Raw genomic sequence first — 24,073 nt, 5'->3', positions numbered from 1 at the left:
TGAAGACTTGTTTTTACACCATTTTTGTTCTAAAAAATGCAGATAGACTCTTCTTCTGTAACTTAAAACATCGTTCTTTCCTGGAGCTATTTTTTGTAAAGACCTTTTTAACCTCCTACAATCTTATTCTACTTTTATTTATGGAAAAGGAAACATATCTTTGACCCAACTTGTTCCTGAAAGGCATTCAGAATTTTTATTTGATTCAAGCCAAGATTGTTGGATGCTTCCAAGTCTCCAGATTCAAAAGGTTCTCTTAGTAGCACAGCTGAAATTATAATAAATTTTCCTCTGTTTATGTGAGGTGGCGTAATCCTTCTGAGTGCCACACTAGCACTTCCAACACCAGGAGGGATTTATTCTTAGTTTCAACTATGTGATCTCTCTCCCTCTATTCCTCTTTCTTCCTCTTCCCCTTTCCCACATCCTGTGCAAAGCTTGTCTGTAAAATCACACCATGCTTGGACAGTTGCACAGAATAAATATTTGGAGACATCTTAGAAACAGTCTGGCTTTAACATTTACCATCGTGAAGGATTTTGTAATATGGTGTGCCTTTTCAGATGTTAGATGATGCAAATGCTTTTGCTTCTCAAGTCAGTTTTTTGAATACAATGGAGAAACATGTTGAACAGAGGTAATTGACTCCTTGGAAAAGGGTTTTCAAATGCTGGGCTGAAATGGAATTTCTTCATTAGCTTTCTGTAATGTTAGCCCATGTCAAAAAATCTACAGGAAACATGTCTAACATTTTGTCCTTTATAAATATCCATTTTTAATAGCAAGATGACACTCCAGGCAGTGCATTTCTGGGGGATTATTGCATTTCGTGGGTGGCTGGAGTCACTCACCATTCAGCCTTGTGCCTCCCAACATGCCCGAGGCAAGCCATAATCCCCAGCAAGGCACTGCTTGTCTTATCTTATTGCTTAATTATTATACCTATTTAATGCTGCTTAGAACATTGTCAGCTGTCGAGAAAAGGTAATTATCACTAGTCAAATGAAAAACACTTTTTTGGCTGCCTTACGGATACACATTTTACTGGTACCTTGATACATAATGAAGCCTGATAGCAAAACTTTTGCTTGTCTCTTCTTCAAGCCACAGCTGTTTCCCTGCTAAATTCATCCCATCTGTCTCCCCTTCCGTAAGGCTGTAGGCAGTATAGCATAAGTACAGAAGCAGTTCAGTGCTATTTTGGATAAACATAGCTGAAATTTGAATCTTTGCCATTTGCAATGCACACATTTTGTTTTACTGCTGTAAAGAGAGCTGTCAAAATAAAAACTACATGGATAATTTACTGAGATACAGTCAAATAAAATGATGATCAAAGGAGAAAAATGAAGATATAACATAGGGTCACTCTTACTTTTGAGGACTATTGTGAACAATGTAATTGTTGACCTCTTGACATTTTTGGGTTCAGAGAGATTGGTAGTGAATATGAAAGGGAGGAAACACTGAATTGGAGTGTAGCATGAAGAAATCCAGGTTTCATGCCAAAAAGGCTAATTGTAACAGGCAGTTGTTTGCGATAGTTGCATGTTCCTTTAACTGCATTATTGTGCACAATGTTTCTTGTCTCAGAGAAGAGCGTATTTCGTCAGCGCTGAATCTATATGACTGGCAAACACTTCTGAGCCTTTGGAGGAGAAACTTGAAATCTTGTTCTAGATCAACCTTGATGTGTGTCTGAGATAATTCCACAAATTCTGAAAGTTAATTCCCAAGGGCTACTACTTGCAGATTCATAGTGTATTAGGTAAAGGTGAGCAAAGCCATTTATGTCCTAACCTTGAAAAAATAATGATAAATGATTTTAGTGGACAAATAAGAAACAGTCTAACTGTTAGAAGCAGAAAGGTTTTTGGATGATGAGTACCACAGAAATACTGGTTTTGGTGTTCTGTGTTAGGATAGAGAAGGGGGAAAGGGGTGTTAAATCATTTGCTTCTTCTTTTTCATTATTTTTTTTTTTTTTGGTAGGGCTGTTTTCAAACTGTATTAAAGAAAAAAAGTCTTTTTTAATATTACTAAGAAAACTGCTGCTATGTTGAAAGCTTGCACAGTAGTTTTCTCATAAATATACGTAAAATCAGTACGCTATGACAAGAACCAAGACTGCATTGCTTCTTATGTTTATAGGAATGTTGGAATTTCCCTCTATAAATACTGCATTCAAATATATTCAAAGATTATGAAATGTTATGTTTATTTTGTTCAGTAATATGAATGTAATGAGGGGTGTTTCATCTGGGAGAGAGTGCTTGTCAGTATTTAGTTCTCCTGTAACTAATCCAGGAGCTGGTAAGACAGCTGCTGCACCAGAGCTAGTACCCTCATGTCTCAGCCTAGAGGAAAAAAGACTGCCATTTCTGATTCTTCACGGACTCCACTATAGTATAGTGGTATGCCCCATACTCTCTTTGTGAATCACATTCTGAGAAACGATGTCACTTCTAAGACTGCAGAAGCCATGCTATGGAGGCTTACAGCGTGTGAAATATGATGCTCAAAGCTGTTAACTCCAGGTTATTGTTTGTTTTGCATTTGTTTATCTTGGTAGTATATTTATAAGAGCTGCCCGGGACTGCTAGCTGATTGGGAATGTAGCCAGCTTTTACCTCATGAACATACCTGCTGGAGAAAGTTGTTGCAGGAACACAAGGATTAAGAAACAAAAGGAGGTTGTTGAGTGCTATGGATTAGGAAACAAAAGGAGGTTGTTGAGTGCTGTGCTTGTAGAATGACTTCTCCCCATCTTACCTCCTTTCAGGCTTTACTAATAAAGTAGTTTTATGAACTTCTCTGAACAATGATTAGGTTACCCAGATGTTGCAGTAAACATCCTGGTACAAAGGCCATCTTGGAACAATTGCTTTTATTGTAAAAATATTGTAAATATTGTTGCGCTATTCTTGAAAGTCCTACTAGGACCTGTGCTTACCTTTCGAAAATAGTGCTGTGGCTTCCTTATTCAGTTTTGTGTGCAGATAATGTGCAGAAAAAGGGGAATATTTAATCTCTGACAAAACATGCATGTGCACCAGCTTAATGGTCTCCTACTTAAGGTTTTTGCACTGTTGCATACAGAAAGTTGTTAGTTTCTCTTAGAGTCATTTAGATAGTCACAGTAAGTTCACAAGGAAGGCTTGCACATTTTTGCATAATGAGTCTGGTAGATGCACTGTGTCTTTTACCAGTGTTCCAAAGCTGCAAATGTCAAAAGAAAACTGTTTTTAGGAAGGGTTATTACCTTAATTCACTAGGTAGGCAAATGCGAATTGGAGATGGAGGGAGTGGGCAAGATCAAAACAAGTCACAATGCTGTAGTCTTCTATGTGCAGAGAATCAAGAAAGCTGTCAATCTTACACTTTCAATGTACTTAATATAACTTATTTTTGAAGTTGGCCTTTGCTAACTTAGCCTAGGCTACCTTAGCCTATGTACGTGCATTTATTAGTGATGTGATCAAAAATCCAAGATTATTCCAGATGATCATTTATCTGCGTAATTATGCTCCCACCACTGGGTCCATTTGTAGTGAATCTCAGTCTATTGTGAAAACATAATGTTTTGCAAAAGAGTCAAAGCTAACTTTTCAAATATTCATCTGCTGTTGCCTGGCCATTGACTTTTATTAAGTCTTTTTCTGCCCGTGTGTCTTTAGATCAGCCAGAAGGTCCTGTATTCCACTCTTTGTTTCTGCAAGGTAGTGTAAGGACAAAAGGAAAAGGAAGGAATGGGTCAGGGGTGGTCATGTCCAAAATCAAAAAGAATTCCTTGATCTGAAAAAAATTACTTCTGTGATGTAGACAGAAAGGAAAAATGTTTACTTGCAGCTTACTACTTTGCTTAGCTGCCTTGTGAGCTATACCATGAAAACTGATAATTGAAGTCCAAAGCAGTATACTATGTGCTGAATATTACTACTTTTCACATAGCTGTCTGATTTCATTTTCAATTGTATCTTTTCTGGCAAATTCTAGGCTGAGAAATTAATGCTTGTACATTCTGATTACATATAATTTACAAGATCCACTATTTGAAAGTTGTTTTTAATAGGAACGTGACAGTAACTGAACAATACATTGCACCTTTTTAGTATTTTTTTCCCCTACTTTTTGCCTGGGTTCTTCCAAACAGTAACTCTTCAAGTGTTTGCAAGTTCTCTATAGGATGAAACTAGACTTGCAGCATTAGTGCAATTTTTGGACACGTGTTTTTAATAGAAAGAAAAGCTTACCTTAAATTGTTGTGTAAAAATGCTTTACACTTATTTGTTCTCCTAACTCTCAGTGGATTCGGTACCTTTCTAGTCCGTTTGAACCACACCAAATTTACAGAAGGCACACAAAATGAAGTTCTCAATGATTGGACTATTCACACAAAATCAGAGATAGAATTAATTATGGTAAAAAGTAGAACTGATGGGAGTCCTGACAGTTACATTCATTAACAGAGCTTCCACTTCTGTTAGAGCAGTGTTGTAAATAAGTGAACGAGCCTTCCTATGCTGCTTTCAATAATCAGTGGAATGCAGGTTGCTGGAAACAATTGAATTCATTCAGTCCTGCAATAAATGCAAGGCAGAAGTATTAGAGCAGGACTGTGGACTAGGGCTACCTGGGGTGTTAGTGTTATTTGTATGAAGATATCATGTTAAAATGCCTGTCCTCCTAAAATTTATTCTCTCCTATTTATTTCTGTTCTTTTTTTTTTTTTTTTTTTTTTTTTTTCAAATAATACATTTGGGAATTCTTACCTTTGTAATGTTTATGGGAAGGATTTTATTTTATTTTTTTTTCCTAAAACTTCAGTGACTTTCGGCATCAGATTGGAGGGTACCGTTACAGTCAGTAATGTTTACATCAATAAATGTAAATTCAAATTAAATCTACTATTTAAATAGCATAATGGAAACACATGGTGCTTTGTAGTCATGTAATTAAAGAAGATCTGTGCCCCCAGGAGTTTATGATCTAAAGATCAAAACCAGTTCTGCATGCAGCAGACCTCTCCTAAGTATCAGTGTATAATGTGGGGATTTCATCCTGTGTCTATTCCAGCATAAATTTTATCTCACCCAATTGATGCAGTATTGTTTGAGAGGTAATACATAAGTATTGTATGTGACACTTTGTGCAGAGACAGTATACTCTTAGCACAGAAAACCATGGTGATTTAATATCAAGATTTATACTTATTTAACAGTAGTACTGTGAGTTAAACTTTGTGGATACTATTAGGTTTTTTTTAGGAAATAAAATTAAATCTCTGTCTTCTTCATCTTCTCTAACACGAGTTTGACTAGTCATGCTTTTTTTTTTTTTTTTTTCTTCTCCTCCTTCAATTGAGGAAATAATTTTGTGCAAAACTGCATTGAGTTAAATTATTCACTCATCCTGGGGAAACAGCCTTATTCACTTTCCAGCTGAGACAACTGAAAATATGGGCAACAGACCAGTCTTGTACTCCACCATTGCCTTAAATAATGCAATTGTTTGGAAATGATGATGAAGACAACTGGGTTTTTTCATAGGTGAAATGGTAGCATCATAAACAGAAAGCTTTGTTTGCTATTTGTAATTTTGTTTTCTTCCTTCCTTCCAAAACTCTGTACTCAGAAACCAGAGATGCTGCTTTTAGTTATAAAGGAAAAAATAAAAAAAATCAGGCCCTTTTATCCTTTGAAGGATCTTTGCTTAAATTACTGGCTGAGTTCCCTCCAAAGTCCTGGACTTCCTTGAAACTTGGAAAAGTTCAGACCTCAGCTGGGTATGGTAGTTCATTTGGTGTAGTCTTCCTTTTCCCCTCATGATATGCTACAACTGAGGTTGGTTGTAAATAGATAGGTTGTTATTTTCAAATGTGATGGCTCTGGAATTCTTCCAGTTATCATCCTAATTAGGACCTTGAATTAGAAAGGGAATTTTTCATTTCTTTAGCATGTGGGGAACTAAATGAAGACCTGCTTGTGAAACCTGTGACTTGTAGCTAGCTGTAAATTATTAAACCCCTTTGTCTCTGATGACTTAAGTTATTTCAGTGATGACTTAACTGCAAAATAGCTGGGCAGCTCTAAGCAACTTTTGCCTTCATTCTTCTTACTTGAATATTTTTCCCTAAGTGAAAGTGAAGGTTTTGTCTTGTTTTTGCAACAGTGCACTGGAACTGTGGTATTGTAACTGTTAAAAAAAAAAAAGAAGAAAAAGAAATCAATTGAGATTGCTGAGTACTTAATTTTTTTGAGCACAAGTCCTTAATCTGATTCTAGATCCAAATACATAGGTCCCAAGCATGATTCTACATGAGCAGTCATACAGAGCTTTCCTTTGTACAGTGCAGAGTTCGGTGTGTTAGCTGAAGATAAAAAGCAATCACGAGGAAGTGAAAAATAAACCCTATTGAATTAGTTCTGTCATGTAAAGGTTTGTGAGAAAACACATATCGTATAACCCTACGGGTCATTTTACTCAGAAAGCTGCATTTGAGTTGAAATGGAAATGCAATGTAAATCCAATATTTAACATGCTGTCCAAGCTTACCTTAAGAAAAATCATGCAGGAAAGGAGGTCAAAGGCAAAGGTTGCTCCTATCACTAAGGACACCTTTATAACTTCAGGTGCTTTGGATGTAAGAAAATAAGATATAAGAATAAAGAAAAAATAAAAGATTTCCTAAGAAGGTATAGTATTGGTTGTATTAAAGCAGAACAAAACAAACAAAAGAGCAGTACAAAAACAAGTTAAAAAAAATCTGCAGAAGTCCTATGGAATTAGATAATAATTCTGACATGAGGCAGCTAAATAACAGACTCTGATGTGGAAAGCTGTCCCAGATTCCAACATTCCTTTCAGATGACATTAGAAAACAAGGTAGACTTAGCATGAGAAATAATTCTTTATATGAAGAGATTGCTCTTGTTAGGCCCATATGTGAACCATATATCCAGATTCTCTCTACATCCGCTCACATGTCTCGCTGTCAGCATCTGAAGAGAGGTCCCCAAATGTTCAAATATACCTTTCAGATCAGAGTTTAATTTTAGAAGACTATCTTGGCCTATTAATTTTTGTTGTAAGGGTGTTGTGATGGTAGTGGAGACATCACAATGCAAGTAAAATTTCAGAACTCAATATGCTGTAGAGAGATGCTGGAGTAAGTGGATGTGCACCTTAGAGTGATAGGTCATAACAGATGAATATAGTATGTCAGTTTGAAGTGTTGTCATTTTTTACTGTAATGGCTCTATGCTTTCTGTTTTGTTAATGGGTGTGCTAAGGGAAAAAAATAAAACTCATTCCCTTGCTAACATCCATGCTTCCTCATGCAGGCCTTTTCAAATGAAAAGGACTTTGTTTTCAGTTCTCCATTTTTCTTTGTCTCAGGGGAAGAGGAATATTGTGTTATTTCTTTAAGTTAGTGCCTAATAAAACTGAGTAGATGATTTACAGTTATTGCTTAATGATATCAGACCTTTCAGGTTTACCTGTATGTATGAGTATGAATACCTCAAGCATTAAGAGTATATTTATGATCTTGAGTATTCCATGCAATAGGAACTGTCTTTTCTTCAAAAACAAACGAATAAGCAAACACATTGTTTTGCACTTGTATCTATGTTACTGTGATACTAGTAAATTAAAGAGAGATTATTCTTTTTGAATGGTCCAAACTGCAATCCAGTGAACTCATTGGCACTTTTGACCAGAGATCACTGAGGATGAGCGTTTTATGAAGCATTGTGGTTGGAGTCTCCAGACAAGGGAGAAGCTCTTGGCAGACACTACACTTTCATAATTTCCCATTGTTTGTTAAGAGAAAGAATTTAACACAGAAAAGCATTCACATTATTTCTACAGTGGTGAGTTTGCAGTGGGTTTTGGCCAAGATGCCCATGGTTTCTTTTCATTCACCTGTTCTGAAACAAGAAGATAAAGCAGGTATGCAAAGTTCACCTGCCTTCTTCTGCCTCTATCTAAATTATATGCTTTGTCTCTGATTGCATTGGTCATGAGCAATGTTTACTGTAATCCATAAATGGATATTTAATCCAAAGCGTGTTTCACGTAGTCCAAAGGACCACTCTTGGCCAGCCCTGTTTCTGAAATTCAGTTTCAGATGTTTGTATGGGCTTTTAATGAAGGAAGGATGTACTGAAACCCTCTAGTGAGAGACTGGAATGGGATGTGAGAATCTATGTGACTGTGCTCCAAGCACAGCATCTTCTGGAGCTTCTGTCACAGCTGATGTTCAGAGAGATGCTGAACTTGGTTAGAGATGATGGCTTTTGACTATCAGTTCAGAGGAGATCCTGCTGGTTTGATTATTCCTTTGGTATCCAAAGCAACCAAGAAGGCAAAATAGGTATTTTGACCTACTAAGTACTGTCTGTTCTACCAAGAATCTTTCAGGAAAATGACTGCAGCCTTCCATCAGGGAAAGTAGGGGGATGTTAATGAATACATTCTGTTTGGGACCAAATTTTCCCTGACGTCTCCCAGAATCCTCAAAGAAGGGTGGTGCAGGTGGTTCTCCCTAGCCCTTAAAATCTGACATAAAAAATGATTAATGATCAGGAATGTATGCTAAACAAAGTAGGTTGGAAAGACGTTCATCTAAGAGGCTTGAGCTTGTGTTTGGTTTTTTTTTCCAGGTTTTGTGGGGTTTAGTGTGTGTTGTGTGTTTGGTTTTGATTGTTGGTTGTGTTTTTCGACACGTAAGTAGTTCCCTAATTTCTGAACTCTGGAGAGTTTTATAATGTTAAGTTGTAGTTATTAATGAACATTTCTTATTACAGTTATTTATTATGGGCAATAAACCAACCCTTATCACATCTTAACTGAGCTAAATTGCTGCCTCGATGAATACATTGACACAATTTACATTTTGAAATTGAACTGTGTTTAGAACTTCTGTCATCTTTTTCTTAAAGAAAAAGGAAAATAATGGAATTATGGGAACAGAAAATGGCCTTTTGGGTTTGGGTTTGTTTTGTTGTATTTTTTTAAAGGAAACTATTCGAGGCAAATTTGTTGAAAAGTAAAATCACCTTGAGACACGGGATAAAAGGAGAATACAAAACCTAAAATAAATAGCTTAGAAAGTTGAGTGTTATGTCCTCAGAAATACTCTATTGGACTGTTCAGTGAGGGTGGGCCCGGGCCTCCCCATCCTTCACTTGCTTCTACGTTACATTGTCAAACACAAGCATTCTTGTGTTGTAAGGAAAGCTGTCTCTGTTCAGTCAGTGAAATCTCTATGCTCAGTATAAGGGAGAGTTGATATGGGGAAACTACTGGGAGCAAATCCATGCATAGTTTCTGTTCTTTTAGAAAAACACTAAAATATACACATGTGCTTCATGTTCCTTATGCTGTGTACTTCATCTGTCTGTGTGGATAATCACATGAAGCATACATATGAGCAGTATTTGAGGTAGAACTGTTATCTTTTATCTCTTTGATGTCTTATTTTACTTATGCATGAAAAGTTGAATGAGGAAATAGTGTTTCTGAACAAAAGGTGCTGCAAATCCTCAGCAGACAGAATTGCAAAGTGCCGTCTGTCCTTATACATTTCCATCTCTGCCTGTCCTTCATTAACTGAGATCACTATTCAATCACAGTGGTTGATGAGAGTTTTATAGGCACGTTTATTTATAATTTCTGTTTCCTAGGTGTTTTTGTTTTTTTTAATTCCATCCCCAAAGTGTATATTTTCTTTTCTGTTATAGTCAATTATGTCATAAATGGTCAAATGATAACTCATCACAAACAAAATTATTTTTGCAGCCTGTCTTACTAGCGTCTGGATTCTAAAGAGACAACCTGGATGCCTGCATGCCAGCGTAACCAGGATTTCAACAGTGTCAATAATCTTTGCTCATCACACCAAAAAAAATCAGTGTGTCAGTGTATTCCTGCAGAGTCATTAGCATACAGACTCACTCTGCTTGCTTAACAAAGCACAGTTCAGTATATTACAGTTTCCTAGTCTGCTTGTCTGAGTCACCTCTGACAAAAGCAGAGAGAGAAAATTCAATCCTTTCTTCAGTGGCACAGTAATGCAGGAAATAAATCTTAGGGCATAAGGTCTGAAATGGCAGTCATTTAAATAATTCAAATGTAGCAGTCGTTCTGCCCGTATGCCTTTCATTCCTTTGTTTTGTTTCTCTGTATTTGTCAGATCACCGATAGGCAAATGTTCCTCTACAACAATCTATATTTTTTAAATATCTAGAGCTAAATAATTCCTGTCCTCTTTAAATGCAGTTTAACTGGTTACATGTTAAATAATTATTTGCTCTCTCTTTTGTGGTGTGGAGGGGGGAGTTGGAGGGGAGAAGTAACATACAAGCAGATGTGCTGCTAGATCTACAGGCTTCTGCCAACCATATGGCATCTTAAAGAAAGATGGTTGGAGCGTCTGGATTAGCAAAGAGTCGGGATGGAAAGCCATGTGTCGTGTTGGTACAGGCAGTTGTTTTAGCTCTCTGTAAAAGGCTTCAGGAGATTGTGTAATGGAACAAATGGTACTGCAAGCCTAGTAACAGCCTTACCGCTGCTGGAGAGGCAATTGGCCCCCAGGCGGGTACTGCTTCATCCTTGCTTGTTGGTTTTTCGTGAAGGATTTTTATATCGTTATTCTCTGCTCTTCTTTTAACATGCAGGAAACTTGCAGATCTAATTCTGAACTTTATACCTGAAAGAGGACTATTGTGTTCAGGGCTTTTGTTCACGCTCTCGTATTTTATAATGAAAGCACGCAGTTTCCCTCTGCTTGCAATGAAAGCTTCGTGCCCTTCTGCAAATTTCCCGCATCCTTCGTGAACACTTTGAGACACCAATTCGTTTAATTTGTAGCTGATGCCCAGATTTTGAGGGGGAACTGCTCTCTCTGGGATTTACTTAGTTAAAAACAAGATTGGGGCTATTGTGCTGGTGGCTGTAATGTACCAGCTTGGCACTTGTATTCTGTTTGACAAGTTGCTCTTTATGCAAACAAGGGGCCTGCTCCTATTAAAGGCAAAATTCCTTTTGTTTTTATTAACACAGGATTGGGCTCTCAGTGGGCTTTTCTGTGCTTTATGGGAGTCTCAGTATTTCACGTTGCAGCTCAAGGGAGTTATTCTGGATCACAAGGAAGGCTTTTGTATCTAGATCTGTAACAGAAATAGGTTTTATTCATTTCTCTTTTGTCACAAAATAGAATGTTAGACTACTCTGCAGATGTCAATGAAATCTTGCCTCTTGCTACACCTGTCAGTGCAGTTTTATCTTCTCAGTCTTGTTTTTTTCAAAGGAAATGTAAAAATCTGATGCTGCAGTAAAAGAGTTCAATTAAATGAAGATTATTTTATTTGAAGAGACCTTACGTACATGATCATCCTATATCATGATTTTTATGTAAAGAGATAACATGAGGGACACCTAGATATTCATTCATAGGTAAATACATGCTGAGCAGGCAACGTTATCATTTCGGAGACATTAGAAACAAGCCATTAACTGCAGAAGCATCTTCCCTACTGAGGATACTTGCTGAAAAATATATTATCTTAATCTGAGACAAATGCTTTTCTAATATAGCCCAAATTAACAATAATTTAGAAGTAAAACTATAATTACTGCTCTTTATTCTTTTTTTTTTTTCCTTATTGCCCAGAAGGGTCCTTATCTGGAGCTTAGGAAACAGCAGCCTTCAGCTTAATCTGCAGTTTAGTTACAGCAGCGCATGATTTTTCCTGAGCCGCCTTCATGCCCCCCTGCTTGAGCCCGCATATGTTGCTCAGCGCCGATGAAAAGCAGCCTCCCTGGGGAGTGAGGTTTGGGTTGGCTCTGTCAGCCTGTACATCACCTCGCCATGGCTGGGCCAGGTGTGAGGTGGGCAGTTGTCCACCTAGAGCCGTGCCAGGACCACCAGCACCTCTCTGGAGGGCTCTAGGCAGCCGTCTGGTGGCTGCTGAGGAGGAATGGGGCCGGGCCGGTGAGAGCCCATGGGGGCCTGTGCTGCTTCTGTGTCCTCTGCTGAACTTGCAATCTTCCAGAAATCCTGGCTGGGTTTTGTGCTGGTAGCATGCGAGTTCACTGTCATAGCTGTGTGTGTTACCGAAAGGGTACGTTCATTTAGAAATCTGCTTTCATCTGTGTAGATCACCCAGTAATGAATTGTGAATAACAGTACAGTTATGCTATAGCAGCCGTATGAGAGGTTACCAAGACTAGAAGACAAGTAATTGATTAGTAGTAGGTAGATCTCTTGCTTCTCATTTTGTGAATGTGTTTGTTATCTGTATTGCTACTTAAAGGAACAAAAACCACAGTTGTCTTTTTAAATATACAGGCACAGCTTTGTTGTCTTTATTTACTACTGGTGATTTTGGGCACTGAATTTTAATTGTTCAATCACTTATGTGAGATATCATCTCCTGAAAGAATATCAGTACTTCTGAGCTTTCTGTTTAAACTCTTGTTTCGTAAAGCTTTGCAATCACTTACCGTTGAAAGAGCAGAATATAGGGAATATAGAATCATAGAATGGTTTGGGTTGGAAAGGACCACTAAGATCATTTAGTTCCAGCCCCCTGCTGTAGGCAGGCACTCCTCCCTCTAGACCGGGTTGCTCAAAGCCCCGTCCTGCCTGGCCTTGAATGCTTCCAGGGAGGGAACATTCACAGCTTCACAAGGCAGTGAGAAAATAGGAGAAAAGCAAACTTACTTAACAGAACTAAGCAAGGTCTTCTGAAGCAACTTAAATGGGAAAGTATTCTTCCTGTATTTACGCTGAAGATGCATCAAGAAAATGATTAATATACATTGTAACTTGTAGTCCAGAAAAGACTAATAGTTTTGTTGGACTTTTTGACATATTCTGGACAGAATGAAGTTTTCTGCTGGAGAAAACCAGTAGCCTTACCGCAGGATGCCTGTGAAGGGTCCGGTGCCTGCTGATGGACTTGCCAAGCCGAGACATAGCAGAGCCAGGCTGGAGCCACATTTGTGCTCAGATTGCCTGGTACTTCCAACAGCCCTGTGGCACTGCTTGAGAGGCTGGCTGTTCTCATCCATGAGCTAAGGTACTGTCCCCAAAACAGGGTGTGGTGGACCCTTGCTACTGGCTGTGATCTGAGTGTGTTGATACTCTTCTCCAAACTGCTGGGTTGCTGTCATATTGCTTATTGTGGAGGTGTTAATGGTTATATTGAAGGCAACTGCAATGAGTTTTGCCTCTAAAGCAGGAATAAAACTTTTTTGTAGCAATGATCAAGTTCAGGCTTGGTGCAGTAAATTCAGACCAAAATTGAACAAACATACACAAATAATGAAATAAGTAGTCATTCTTACAGAGAATTATTTTTAAGATGTGTTTCTCTGAAATGCTCCCCTGTTTTCCTTCAGTGTTTCTAAACAATTGCCATAATTTTCTGTGTTTTAAATATACTTTAAGGCAAAAGATCACATGGACTCTTCATTCACAAGAGCCGAGCCCATGGAGGTCACCTGACAATACTGCTCAGATCATTCAGATTTTTATTTATTTCTTTTTTTTTCCACAATTTTCTGACTTCCAGTTTCTCATGGTACTCCTTTCTTCTCTGCTGTTTCCAATGCAAAACCTGTTTCTGTAAGCCATGCTATCTCCCCTGCTTTTGGTGTTCAGTGTGACATTCCTCACCCAGTGTTTTCTTGATGCTGTAACTCTCCCTTCAGTCTCTACAGAAGCTTTATGGCATACCAAGGGAGCCAGGGAGATAGGCACTGGTCCAAAAGGCTGTGCTGCATGACAGCAGTAGCTCAGGCAAGGTAGAATCATGCTTGTCTGTCTGGCCAGTGCTAGTGGGGAGCAGAAGCCAAAAAGTTCCTTGGGTAAACCCCTGCACAGCTCTTCTCTGCATCCCATGCACATCCTGTACTCCTTTGCTCACCTGATCTATTGATATCAGCTGCTTCCCAGTATCTTCTCTACATTTTCATTCCATATGTTCCTTGGTATTCCTTTTTCTTTCCAAGATGGAATAGATTTTGAGAATAGATGTGTGGCAGAGCTGTATGTAAGGGAAGGGAATAAGTTAGGCTTGGGAGAAGTTCACAAATGGAAGCAGTATGGCCTGCGTAGAGAGAGCAGCGGTCCTGTATGGGAGACATGTATCTGTATATGCTGCACAGACAAATGATCTCTGTTACATTGAAGTCATCTTCATCCTCTTGTATGTCACAAGCGTAAAACTACACTCTGTATATTAATAATTTCACTAATTTTTGAAAACCATGATAACCTTGTGTGAGCCCTGAGTAAGCAAATGTGTTTAACCTTCCAGAGCTTGTAGGCAAAATCACACATTTGAAATGATGCTGGAAGAAGGGGCATATTTTGCACATCAGAGGTGCAAATAAAGGTGGTGGGATTTAATCAAATAAGCTAATGAATGATGCCTGCAAAGATATTTAACACTGATATTTTTATAGCAGTCAAACTATTCAGGAAAACAGCCTTGGTTTTTATGCTGAGGAGCATTTTGAAGGGCTGTCATATGTAAGTATTAAATTGGGAAGGGTCCCTTGCAGACAACAGGATCAGAAGGACTACACCTCTCACTACTGAGCTCCAATTTGAAAGGCCATCGATGAGAAACATTTTACCTTTCCAACACAGGTAGTAATGGCAATGAACACAGAAGTTTTATACTCTCTGTAATACGGTGCCTGCAGTCCTTGCTGACAGCAGCTAGTTTGGGCTCAGGGAGGACAGCAGGACTGAACTCAAAGCTGTGCTGCTAGCCTGTAATTGCAACTGTCAGAAACAACTGAAGCAGTTGTAGCTCAGCTGCGCTACCCTTTCTAGCAGTAGTATTTTTTTAATTAAGACAATGTCTGAAAAAGTAAATTAACAGAAGCTGATGCTTTTATCAGCTTTTTGGTTCAAATGCCTCATGTCAGCTTGGGCCACATGTACATTGTGCACATGCCACGGGATAGAAAAAGTAAAGACTTTTTTCAATTCTCTGTCGCCTGCCCAAACACCACATGTACTGTCTGTTACATGTCGCTTCTGATGAGGTTCATGCTGGGTATTTCTTTTTAAAGGCAAAGTGTTTCTGAAGGAAAGAGTTCAGATTTGGCAGATTGCATTAAAAAATTCTCCATCTCCCTGACTTGGATATCGAGATTGTTTTGTGTGGACACCAGTTAGCAACCTGCAAAGGTTCCAGTTTGTCTGAAATGAGAGTGAACAGTAAGATGTGGGAAAAATGGAGCATGCATTCTAAAAAGTAAAACAAAAAGGTGTTAAAACTAGTAAAAGAGAAGCATAGGAAAAAAAAAATCAGTAATGTGCCTATGTACCTTGTAGAATGATCCTTCTGAACATTAGCAGTCTCTTTTGAAGGCTTGCTGAGATTGAGGTCTTGCATCATTATTACGACACTGTTTCCTGGTTGGAAAGTTGTATAAAATCTGTTCTGTCCATCACATAACAAAATTAGAAAGGTGAATGTTTTACAAAAAGAGCCTGACTGTAAGATTCATTGTATTCCTACAACACTGTCTGCTTCCAGCTCTGCTCCTCTTTTTTCTCCTAAGATGCCTTATGGCATTCTAATTTAATAGCCTGAATAATTTGGAGAATTCTTACTAAACGTTGTTTGGTTTTTTTTTTCAGCAGTAAACAAAAACTATGAATGAATTTCTTTTCTAGAGCAAAACTGATCCAGAGTTCACATCGTTGCCTTGGGTGATAGAATTTTCGATTCTTCTAAAGGAAGAAAGACTTCTTTAGCCTAGGGACTCAGACGCAAACAGAGATAATAATAAACGTTTCACCCATATCTTTTACGGCACCCTGTCCATTCTCTTGAATGGTTTCCTTCCTGTCAAAACCCAGGTGGGCTAAAAGTGACTGTCATATCAGCTCAGCCCAGCTGCTACACCCCCTACTGAAGAGCAGGCTGGTAATACTCTCTTCAGCACTTCAGACATGAAGTAGTGGAAGCCCAAGAATAGACCCAGACTCAGGTTTCCTACATGATCTATTTGTTTAACCTGTCAGACCAGCTGTGAAAGTGAAGATACATTCCAGTAGTCAGTGATGACATCTCAAGTGAAGCGGAAGCTACCATTCCTATGTAAACTTTTAATTAAACCCTATTTGCAGTTGTTATTTTGGCATGCACTTGGTTATCTTCTTGGAGAAGATGTAGGAATGTAGCCTATTCTTGAAAAATGTGTGGAGTAATTAAGAGTGTCTTTAATAATGGAAAATTTAGAGATTACCCAATATACATTAAGGAGAAAATGTTAACTAAGAACCACCTGGGTCAAGAGACCCATGGTGAGATGTGGACATTTTAAGTGTTTGATTCCAGATTCTGCAAGGGATATTAATCTCAAGTTACTTACTGTTAACATACGCTGCATCAGTTCGTTCAGCTTGTACTGTAGGCAAGTACTTACCTTACTAAACTAGAATTTGTATTGATTGCATTCCTGATCCAGCTAAACAACAACAGTCTTGGCCTTATAGAAGACAACAGAATTTTGGTAGGGATTTCAGTCTGGTGGTTAATGCCACAGAAACATCTGTTAATGTGCCCTAAGCCATATCCCTGTATTAGAAGTAATAACTTTGAGTGTAACAGACTGAAACATTAACTGTTATCAAGGATTTTAAGAGTTTTTTTCTCTTTCGTTAACATGACAAAGCTAGATCATAGTGTTGTGCCTTCAAAGCAAGAAGGGATAATGGGGTTCGGTTAAAGGATAGATAGTATAATATCTAGTTTTTGGGAGCATTTAGGGAGATTCTCTGAGATGTTTATGTCACAAGGTTCTGATCTGTGCCTTGACAACTTACATAAACACCAGTGTAGGACAATAGCAAAGCTTTGAGTTATAGTTCTCTATTTTCCTGCATTTCAAGGTTTATACGTTCTTGTTTAATTTCTTTGAAATTTACTGTGTGAATCTGTGAGTGTTGCAAACCACAACAGTGCAGATGCTTATGCGAGAACTAACTTTTGCAACTAGTTTAAGTGTCCTAGTAATCTGTGGAGCTGATTGAAGACATGTAGAGCGGTTGAAAGTAAATTTTACTGTCTTTAGGAAAGGAGTGACTTCACTCTTGCTATGAAAAGGGAGAAGAGTAGCAGAGCTAAGCTGGAAAGCGGAGGGGACCTGTGCTGCTGTCCCCACAAGAAGGATGGGAGTGACAACAGTTTGGGAGGCTGAGAAAGGATGGTCCTCTCTTACCATAAGCACCAGCTGGACCACCAAACTCTTCAAGTGGCAGTAAGTCTAGTTTTCTGTAACTCTCACGGACAAAGCAAGTGTGATAATCGATGCATGTGGAGCGGTATTTTTGCTCTAGCTTGTGCCTTCTTTATCCTAGTCAAGAGCAAGCTGTGATCACCAGCATTTGTGTTTAAGGTTGTGTGGTGCTTGTTGTTTTAAGACATTAAGTTCTTCATGATTTCATTGGGTTTGTCACAAACTTACAGGTTACTGTCTGAATAGTTACAGTCTGAACTGTACGATCTGAAGCAGTTCAACAGTGATAGTGGGGAATTGCCTGGGTAAGAGGTGAGTGTGGGGGAGCTGCTGTGGAGGTAGGAGCCAGGGCCAGAAGAGACTGCACAGAGAGCTTTCGTTCTGGTGTTTCCTAACCCTCTGACTATCCGAATATATAAGTCCAACATCCTTCAATGTGCTGTAGTACAGCTATGTGTGAATTACCCACCTTAACTACTTCCAACCTAAATGCTAGTAGGGGTGGAAGCTTGTTGGAGGAAAGTGCTGGTTTTGCTGTCTTTCCTAACTGACTTGTTCCCTCCTGTTGTAACCTAATAGTTTTTATGCCTGGCACACACTACCTGAAGCCCACAAAAGGCCAGCTACCAGGTCTGCCATTGCCCTCCTTCTGGGGCAGAGCCTCCTTCAGCAGCATCTGTACAGCATCCTGGGGCCTGTGCCTTTGTTCCCATCTTTCCCCTGATGACCAGAAGCAGCACCTGATTGCCATGTCCATTCCCAGGCACGTGGGCACAGAGATGCTCCAGCCTCCTGGCTGGGGAGGCGTTGCAGGCTGCATGCTGCACCATTCTGCCTGTCCCATTTTCAGTCTTTTTGTGATCTCAGGCCCTTCCCTCCCACAGGCGAGTGGTGAGGCCATGGTGCAGAGCTGTGTGGTTGCCTTAGCAGGGAGCTCTGGGCCTGCCACAGGGAGCCCCTGGCCTGATGGCCTGCCCCCCATCTTCACAGCAACCGGCAGATGGGGGGCTTTGGCGAGGGTGGTAACGGCCCTTTCAGCTCTGACAGCTCCATGCGCGCTGGCCAGCAGTAGTTATCAGATTACTTGTATTAAAACCTAATTAAGATGTGTGCCAGTAAATGCAGCGTGGTTATTGGATTTGGTGATTTAGCGGCTGCAGGTTGCTGCAATCCAGTCGTGCCATTTCAGCAGATTCCACTCGGCAGAGCAGAGGGAAAGCATTTTACATTAGTTCCCTGACTGTGCCGAAAGAGTAAATAACCTTTTAATGCCTCTGTGTTGTCAAGGACTGATCCCCACTACTGGATGGGTGGGTGCTGCCTACCAGTCCCAGCACATTAATTTCTTCCTTGTCAGCCGTGCAACCCAGAGGAGAGAGGCCCTACCAGCCTCTGTAGTACCGGCTCTCCCACATGGCTCACAGTTGCCTGTGGATTAATGGGTCTGACTGCCCTGGAGCAGGGGCTTGCAGCATCCTTGCTGGGGCCTGGCAGGTGCCCCTGGGTCAGTGCTGGGGCTGTAGAAAAGGAACCTGTTACTTCTGTCTGCAGACATAAGACACTAGCCCAGCTTCGTGCTGCAGTTAATTCCACTGAGCAGAATTCACCTTGGTGCCACAGATCTGTTCTGCACTCTGTGTTTATGGTGTTTCTGGCTGTCTGCTCCTACCTGTAATGTAACAAAATGTACCTTTCCTTTCTATTTCATCCCAGTACTGCTTGTTCAGATCCAAGTTCAGTTTCTGTGCAATGAGAGATGAGCCCTTCTGCAGGCTGTAGCGTGAGCTGCATGAAGTTGGTAAGGTAGCCCAGAACCCCTCTGGCACAGAGCTGCACTCGAACTAAGTTGTTCAGGATCACAACAAAATGCTCACCATGAAGTGCTTTGCTGCAGCTTGTGATGCCTCCATTTTGGCCTATGCTGGAAGCCTATGCTGCTCAAAACTGTCCATCTCCTGCCTCTGTGTAGAAATGGGAATACTGGTATAGACTGGCTCCATTTGAGTGGAAAATAATATAAGGGCATTATTGCGACTACTTGGAAGCTACCCGTTGATGTAAAGTTATCTTGCAAGTAGTCCAAATATAGCACATTTCTGAACCTCGTTGCCTTGAAACAACATAGCAGAGAGTGGGATCAAGTCCCACTCTTCAGTGATCCCAGGCCAAAGAGCAGCAGCAGCGCAGCCACTGGCATCCCAACTGGGGAGCTCTTTGTGCTCCAGTGGGAAGATGAACTCACTGGGAAATGTGTGGGCCGTTGTGCAGTGGTCACTCATGCTCAGGGCATGGTGCACATTTGCTCAGTCAATGGTGTTGCTGAAGTAAATGTGGTGACTGCACAACCTCACTCACTCGTATTAGCAAAATGTGCAGAAGGTTCTGTCACCCAGTTGTAAAAATGATGGCAGGCATCGATGTGCAGTTGTAACATATGGGAAGTACAGTGAATGTGGGTGGAGCTGTTCATTTCTCATCTTGAATCATTTACGAGATCAGCAGGCTGGCCAGATACAATGCATATGGGAATGTGTGGCTGTGCTGCACATGTCACACGTAATAGCAGACACTTTGAGAGGGCCCAGAGCCTGTCCTCAGGAGCTGACTGCACTGGAGCAGGCTGGTCGTCCCAGCATGCAGAGCAAAGGCCAGCTTGGCAGCAGTTTTGGGAGAGCAGAATGGTAGACAGAATTTGGGAATTAATAGACTGAGATGTGCACTGATGAAATCTATTCCCTCATTATCATGACCCAGAGCTGTAGGAAGGAACATTATTAACCCTGTATCTGGAGCTGGCTACAGGTGATACAAGTAAAGGTTTGGTCTGTCAACAAAACCCAGTTCAGTGCCTGCATCATTTTCTACTTTTGTTTAAGGAGCTAGTCTGATGTGACATGGTAAAAATATGAAACGTGCTAGAATTAGAGAGTCCTATATTTACAAAAGTTCGTCCAAATTACTCTTTACAGGATCTGACAAGATACAGAGCTTTACAATGGAGAACACTTAAGGCTCATATCCAGAGATGTTTTTGTGGTTTGCATGAACTGCCTGTATCAAGTAGAAGGTGTAGTTTTGATGTAGGATTTCCATGAGCTGGAAGATAGATACTTCAGTCTGTGTGCCAGAACTGGAGGAAGTTCCTTGCACTGAAGTGATGTCTCTTCAGCTGGAGCCTTCTCCTCAACAAGGAAAGAGAGAAGTCCTTTCCCCTTAAGCTCCTTCAGTGGTGGTTTGCATGCAGGGTGGGTGGATGATGCTCCATGTGTTGCTGCAGTATTGTTGTTGAGAGGTCTGTGCGCTTAACTATGTCTTTAGCTGCAGCAGTAGTAACGTGTAAAATGGTCTCTTGAAGACCCTTAAAACAGACTGAAGTGCTAGCATAATGGGAAAGGTACTAATATAATGTAGAACTCAGCAGAAACTTATATTTTAATGGCTTAAATCTAGACTGTAGTTGGTGGTTGTTGAATTGGGACTTTTGTACTATCTGAGGTGACCCTGCACAGAGAGGATTTCTTAGCCTTGAGGCTATACCTAAGTAGGGTGGCACTAGAGGTTTTTTTGGCTGCCTGAAGGCAGCACATTCCAGTTACACTTTCCTACAAGTACTGCTATAAAGCGGTAGGTGCTCTATAAATAAATAAAGGGCTGGAAGATGCCTTTATTACAAATGAAAAGTGTGATAAGGTCACAAAACCTCCCATTTAAGGAAATCAATGGCAAAATAGTAGGCAGAACTCAGCTCTCCAGTCTGAAAATGGTACATTGCCTCCAGCAAACAATGCTGTTATCCTTGCACTCAGTGGGAGCAATGTGATGCTCTGGAGGAGCAAGTATCTTTGAAAACAGAACCAAAAAAGTGTGCAAGGGTATTTTGTGTGAGGGAATTTCATTTTGGTTTGGGTTTGTGTCCTTGTTTGTTTGGGTTTGTGGTTGTTCTTTTTGGAGTTCCTTGCCCCTGAAATCACCCTTAGTAAAGTAATCAAGCATAAACAGCTCATATATCTGTGTGCTACAGTTTAGAAAGTGTAGGGAGAGTGAAACTGAATGCAGAGTGTGTAAGTGTGTATCTAATAGAATATTCTGTGCTATCAAAGTGGTCTTTTTGTTTACTTCATTGGATGTTGACAAACTTGCTGTCACTGCAGCCAGCTGCAGTTACTTTTGTTCTGATCCCCAGGAGATGGTCCTGCAGCTCCCCACAGCCCTCTTTATAATATATATTAGCAGAGTAACAGGGCAGGATGAAATTTATCCATTCAGAGTGTTCGCTGCAGGATTCTTGTGGTTTGACTTCAAAGAAGGTGGCTGACTGATGCAGACCACTAAATGCTGGTTTTGATACAAAGTTTGAGATTTCACTATCAAGAAATTTGGAGGTGTTTACTAATTTGATCAATCCTGAATAAGAATGTGAATATTCAGAGTGATGATCTTAGCTGAGTTATGGCAGCTGTAGTGGAAAAGTGGAAAAATTCTGAAATTCACGTGCCTTATTGTGAGCATGGAACTAATTCCATTATAAGCAGAGACTGTACAAGAGATACAGGATGCACCTTGTCCGGTGGAAGCTGTATTTCAGTATGTTGAGCAAGAAAGCCTTTAGAAAAACAAGTGGAAAGTTTGGATCTAGAACTAAGCATAACAAAAAGCAAGTTGTTTCCTGCTTCCTTTTTCTCTAGATTACAGATATCTGCAAGGCCTCCTAGTTAAAGGTGTTTTTACTTAAAGAATGGATGAAGTGCATTTAATGTTTTAGACCCAGTGCAATGCTCTGTCACCTGGGAGCTTCACCTGCAGTGCAGACATCTGAGCCCTGCAGTGCACTCCCACTTCAGGCACAGCGCAACCCTTTCATCTGTTTCTCCAGGTTGCACCAGCTGGACAAGCACTGCCAGACCACTGCCCAGCAGCTCGTGGAGCTCCTCAACAAACAGAACCAGCTCTTCAAAGAGAAGCAGCTGCTGACAGAAGAGGTGCAGTTTCTGCGAACACAGGTACTTGTGCCAAAAGAAAAGGAAATCTGAGGGGAATGTTCTGCAGCTTTAGCAGAGAAATCCACCAGCAGTCTCTTCTCAACTGCTGGCTTCTGATGGTGTTTTAAATAAGGCATTACCCTATAAAAAAAAATTATTCCATTAAATTGGAGAGAGACTGTTAGCTGGACTCAAGTTCTGCTTCAGCCCAAACTAAAGGAAGAAGTGTTTAGAAGAGACAGGAGAACAGCAGCAGTTATTCTTGGTTACAGTTCCTAGCTTTCTTATCAGAAGATCGTTGTGTTCCCTTTTCAGAGATAAGGCAAATCCACTCAAATCCACAGCATCGCCATTTGATGCTGATAATTTATTGCATCTTTTAGCCACCATTTGTCAGACTCAGGTTCGTCGATCACTTGGTGATTGTTTTCCCCTTATTTTTAATTGTCATCCATTTTCCCTGCTGCTTCATGGCCACTCACCCAAATGTGACGGAAAGTGTGAGATGGCTCTACCTGAGCACTGAGCACTGCAGTGCACCTCAGCAGGACCATGTGCTGCTTCCAGTGGTCTCCAGGAAGATGCAGGTTCCTGTGGGCTGCTGTTGCTCAGCATTTTGGCCACTGTTCTTTAGTCAGTGCTTTGGAAATAAGGAAGAGGAATGTGTGGTTGTTTTCTTTCATCCACTTCTTTCAGAAAAAGGAGGAAGAAAGAGAAGCAGGAGCATATTTGATAGTTAAACTATTAAATAATCAAACCCTTGTTACGTGACTAAGTCAGTCAGCTAATTCAGCTGTTCTGTGATGTCTTTTGGTAAATGCAGCAGACTTGTGAGTTTGCATAGGATTTCTGGCATTCTGCTCAATGGGTGACAAAAGAAATGCAGCAGAGAGTATTTTGTTTGTAGGACACATAGCAGTAAACAGAAAATGAATGCCTTAGAAGTTGGATTTAATAAGTAAGTGCTTATAATAGGCAAATAAAATCCATACTTAGTTAAGCTTTTAATCATGTCAGTGTGTTTGGTTTGACAGGGTTTCCTGTTGTGGTAGCCAAACCTGGTAACCAAGATAGTGTTGGGTTATCAGCATGTAGTAACTACTGACAAGCACGAGGGCAACAGCAGCGTTCTCTCTGTAAGGCAGCTAAAGAAGGTTTGCTGTTCAGAAATGAAAATAACTACTTGAAGGGAAGCACTCTTGGTAATAGGAAGAGACTTTATATGCAGTCCACAGGGATTCTGTTATTGCTAATCTCTTTTATCTGGAAGTAAGTGTGCTTTTATAGAGCTGGGCAGAAGTACAGAAGTCATACAAAAACAATCATTGAGATATATTGCTATCAAGTCTTGACTTCCTTTTGTATCTTCATTATAAGTTGATTGTGCTCCAGAGGATGCTTTGACTTGAGAACGTTTACTTAGAAGAGAATTCTTTTAAAACTTTACAAAATGAATACTAAAAACCTATTTGCAGCTATTTAAAGCAGCAGTGTTCTCTGGGAACAGGGATTCAGCCCAAGAGAGCTGCCTGGAGTATCAGACAATTGTTTGAAGTAAAGGGCAGTTCACCATAAGTGGGAAATTTTACTTAGAGAAAGATGTATTTAGTTATTATAAAAAGATATATTTTGTAACTTCAGTTGTGTAATCAGTATTGATTAAATGTGAAAGTGACATCATATACCTTGGTTTACTGCCTCAGTCAGCTGTTATCCTTTGCAGTTAGCTTGGGTTCTGGGGAAAGGGGAGAAATGAATTACACTGAATCCTTGCAAAATGATGTCAGATACACTAAGTGAGATTTGCTGTTGTATCTTGG

At 40.1% G+C, this 24,073-nt stretch overlaps 1 protein-coding gene across 6 annotated transcripts in view; it reads left to right on the top strand.

Moving 5' to 3' along the window:
• SDCCAG8 (SHH signaling and ciliogenesis regulator SDCCAG8) overlaps nt 1–24,073 on the top strand; it is a 97,278-nt gene that overhangs the window by 69,787 nt on the left and 3,418 nt on the right. For 5 of the 6 annotated variants that reach the window (XR_014943900.1, XM_085541257.1, XM_015857643.3 and 2 more), the window contains one exon: nt 22,148–22,274. Coding sequence is in view for 4 of the 6 variants with exons in the window: in XM_085541257.1 (XP_085397383.1) it covers nt 22,148–22,274 (127 nt within the window). In the remaining 2 variants the exon portion in view is untranslated. Of the gene's footprint in view, nt 1–17,109; nt 17,296–22,147; nt 22,275–24,073 lie in introns of all 6 variants that reach the window. The other variant, XR_014943899.1, reaches the window with a different exon arrangement.

The sequence above is a fragment of the Coturnix japonica genome, chromosome 3, assembly GCF_054131305.1.
Source record: "Coturnix japonica strain WE chromosome 3, WE-NBRP24, whole genome shotgun sequence".
Taxonomy (NCBI): Eukaryota; Metazoa; Chordata; class Aves; order Galliformes; family Phasianidae; genus Coturnix; species Coturnix japonica.
The sequence above is the reverse complement of the archived record's forward strand: the minus strand, read 5'-3'. Positions and strand labels throughout refer to the sequence as shown.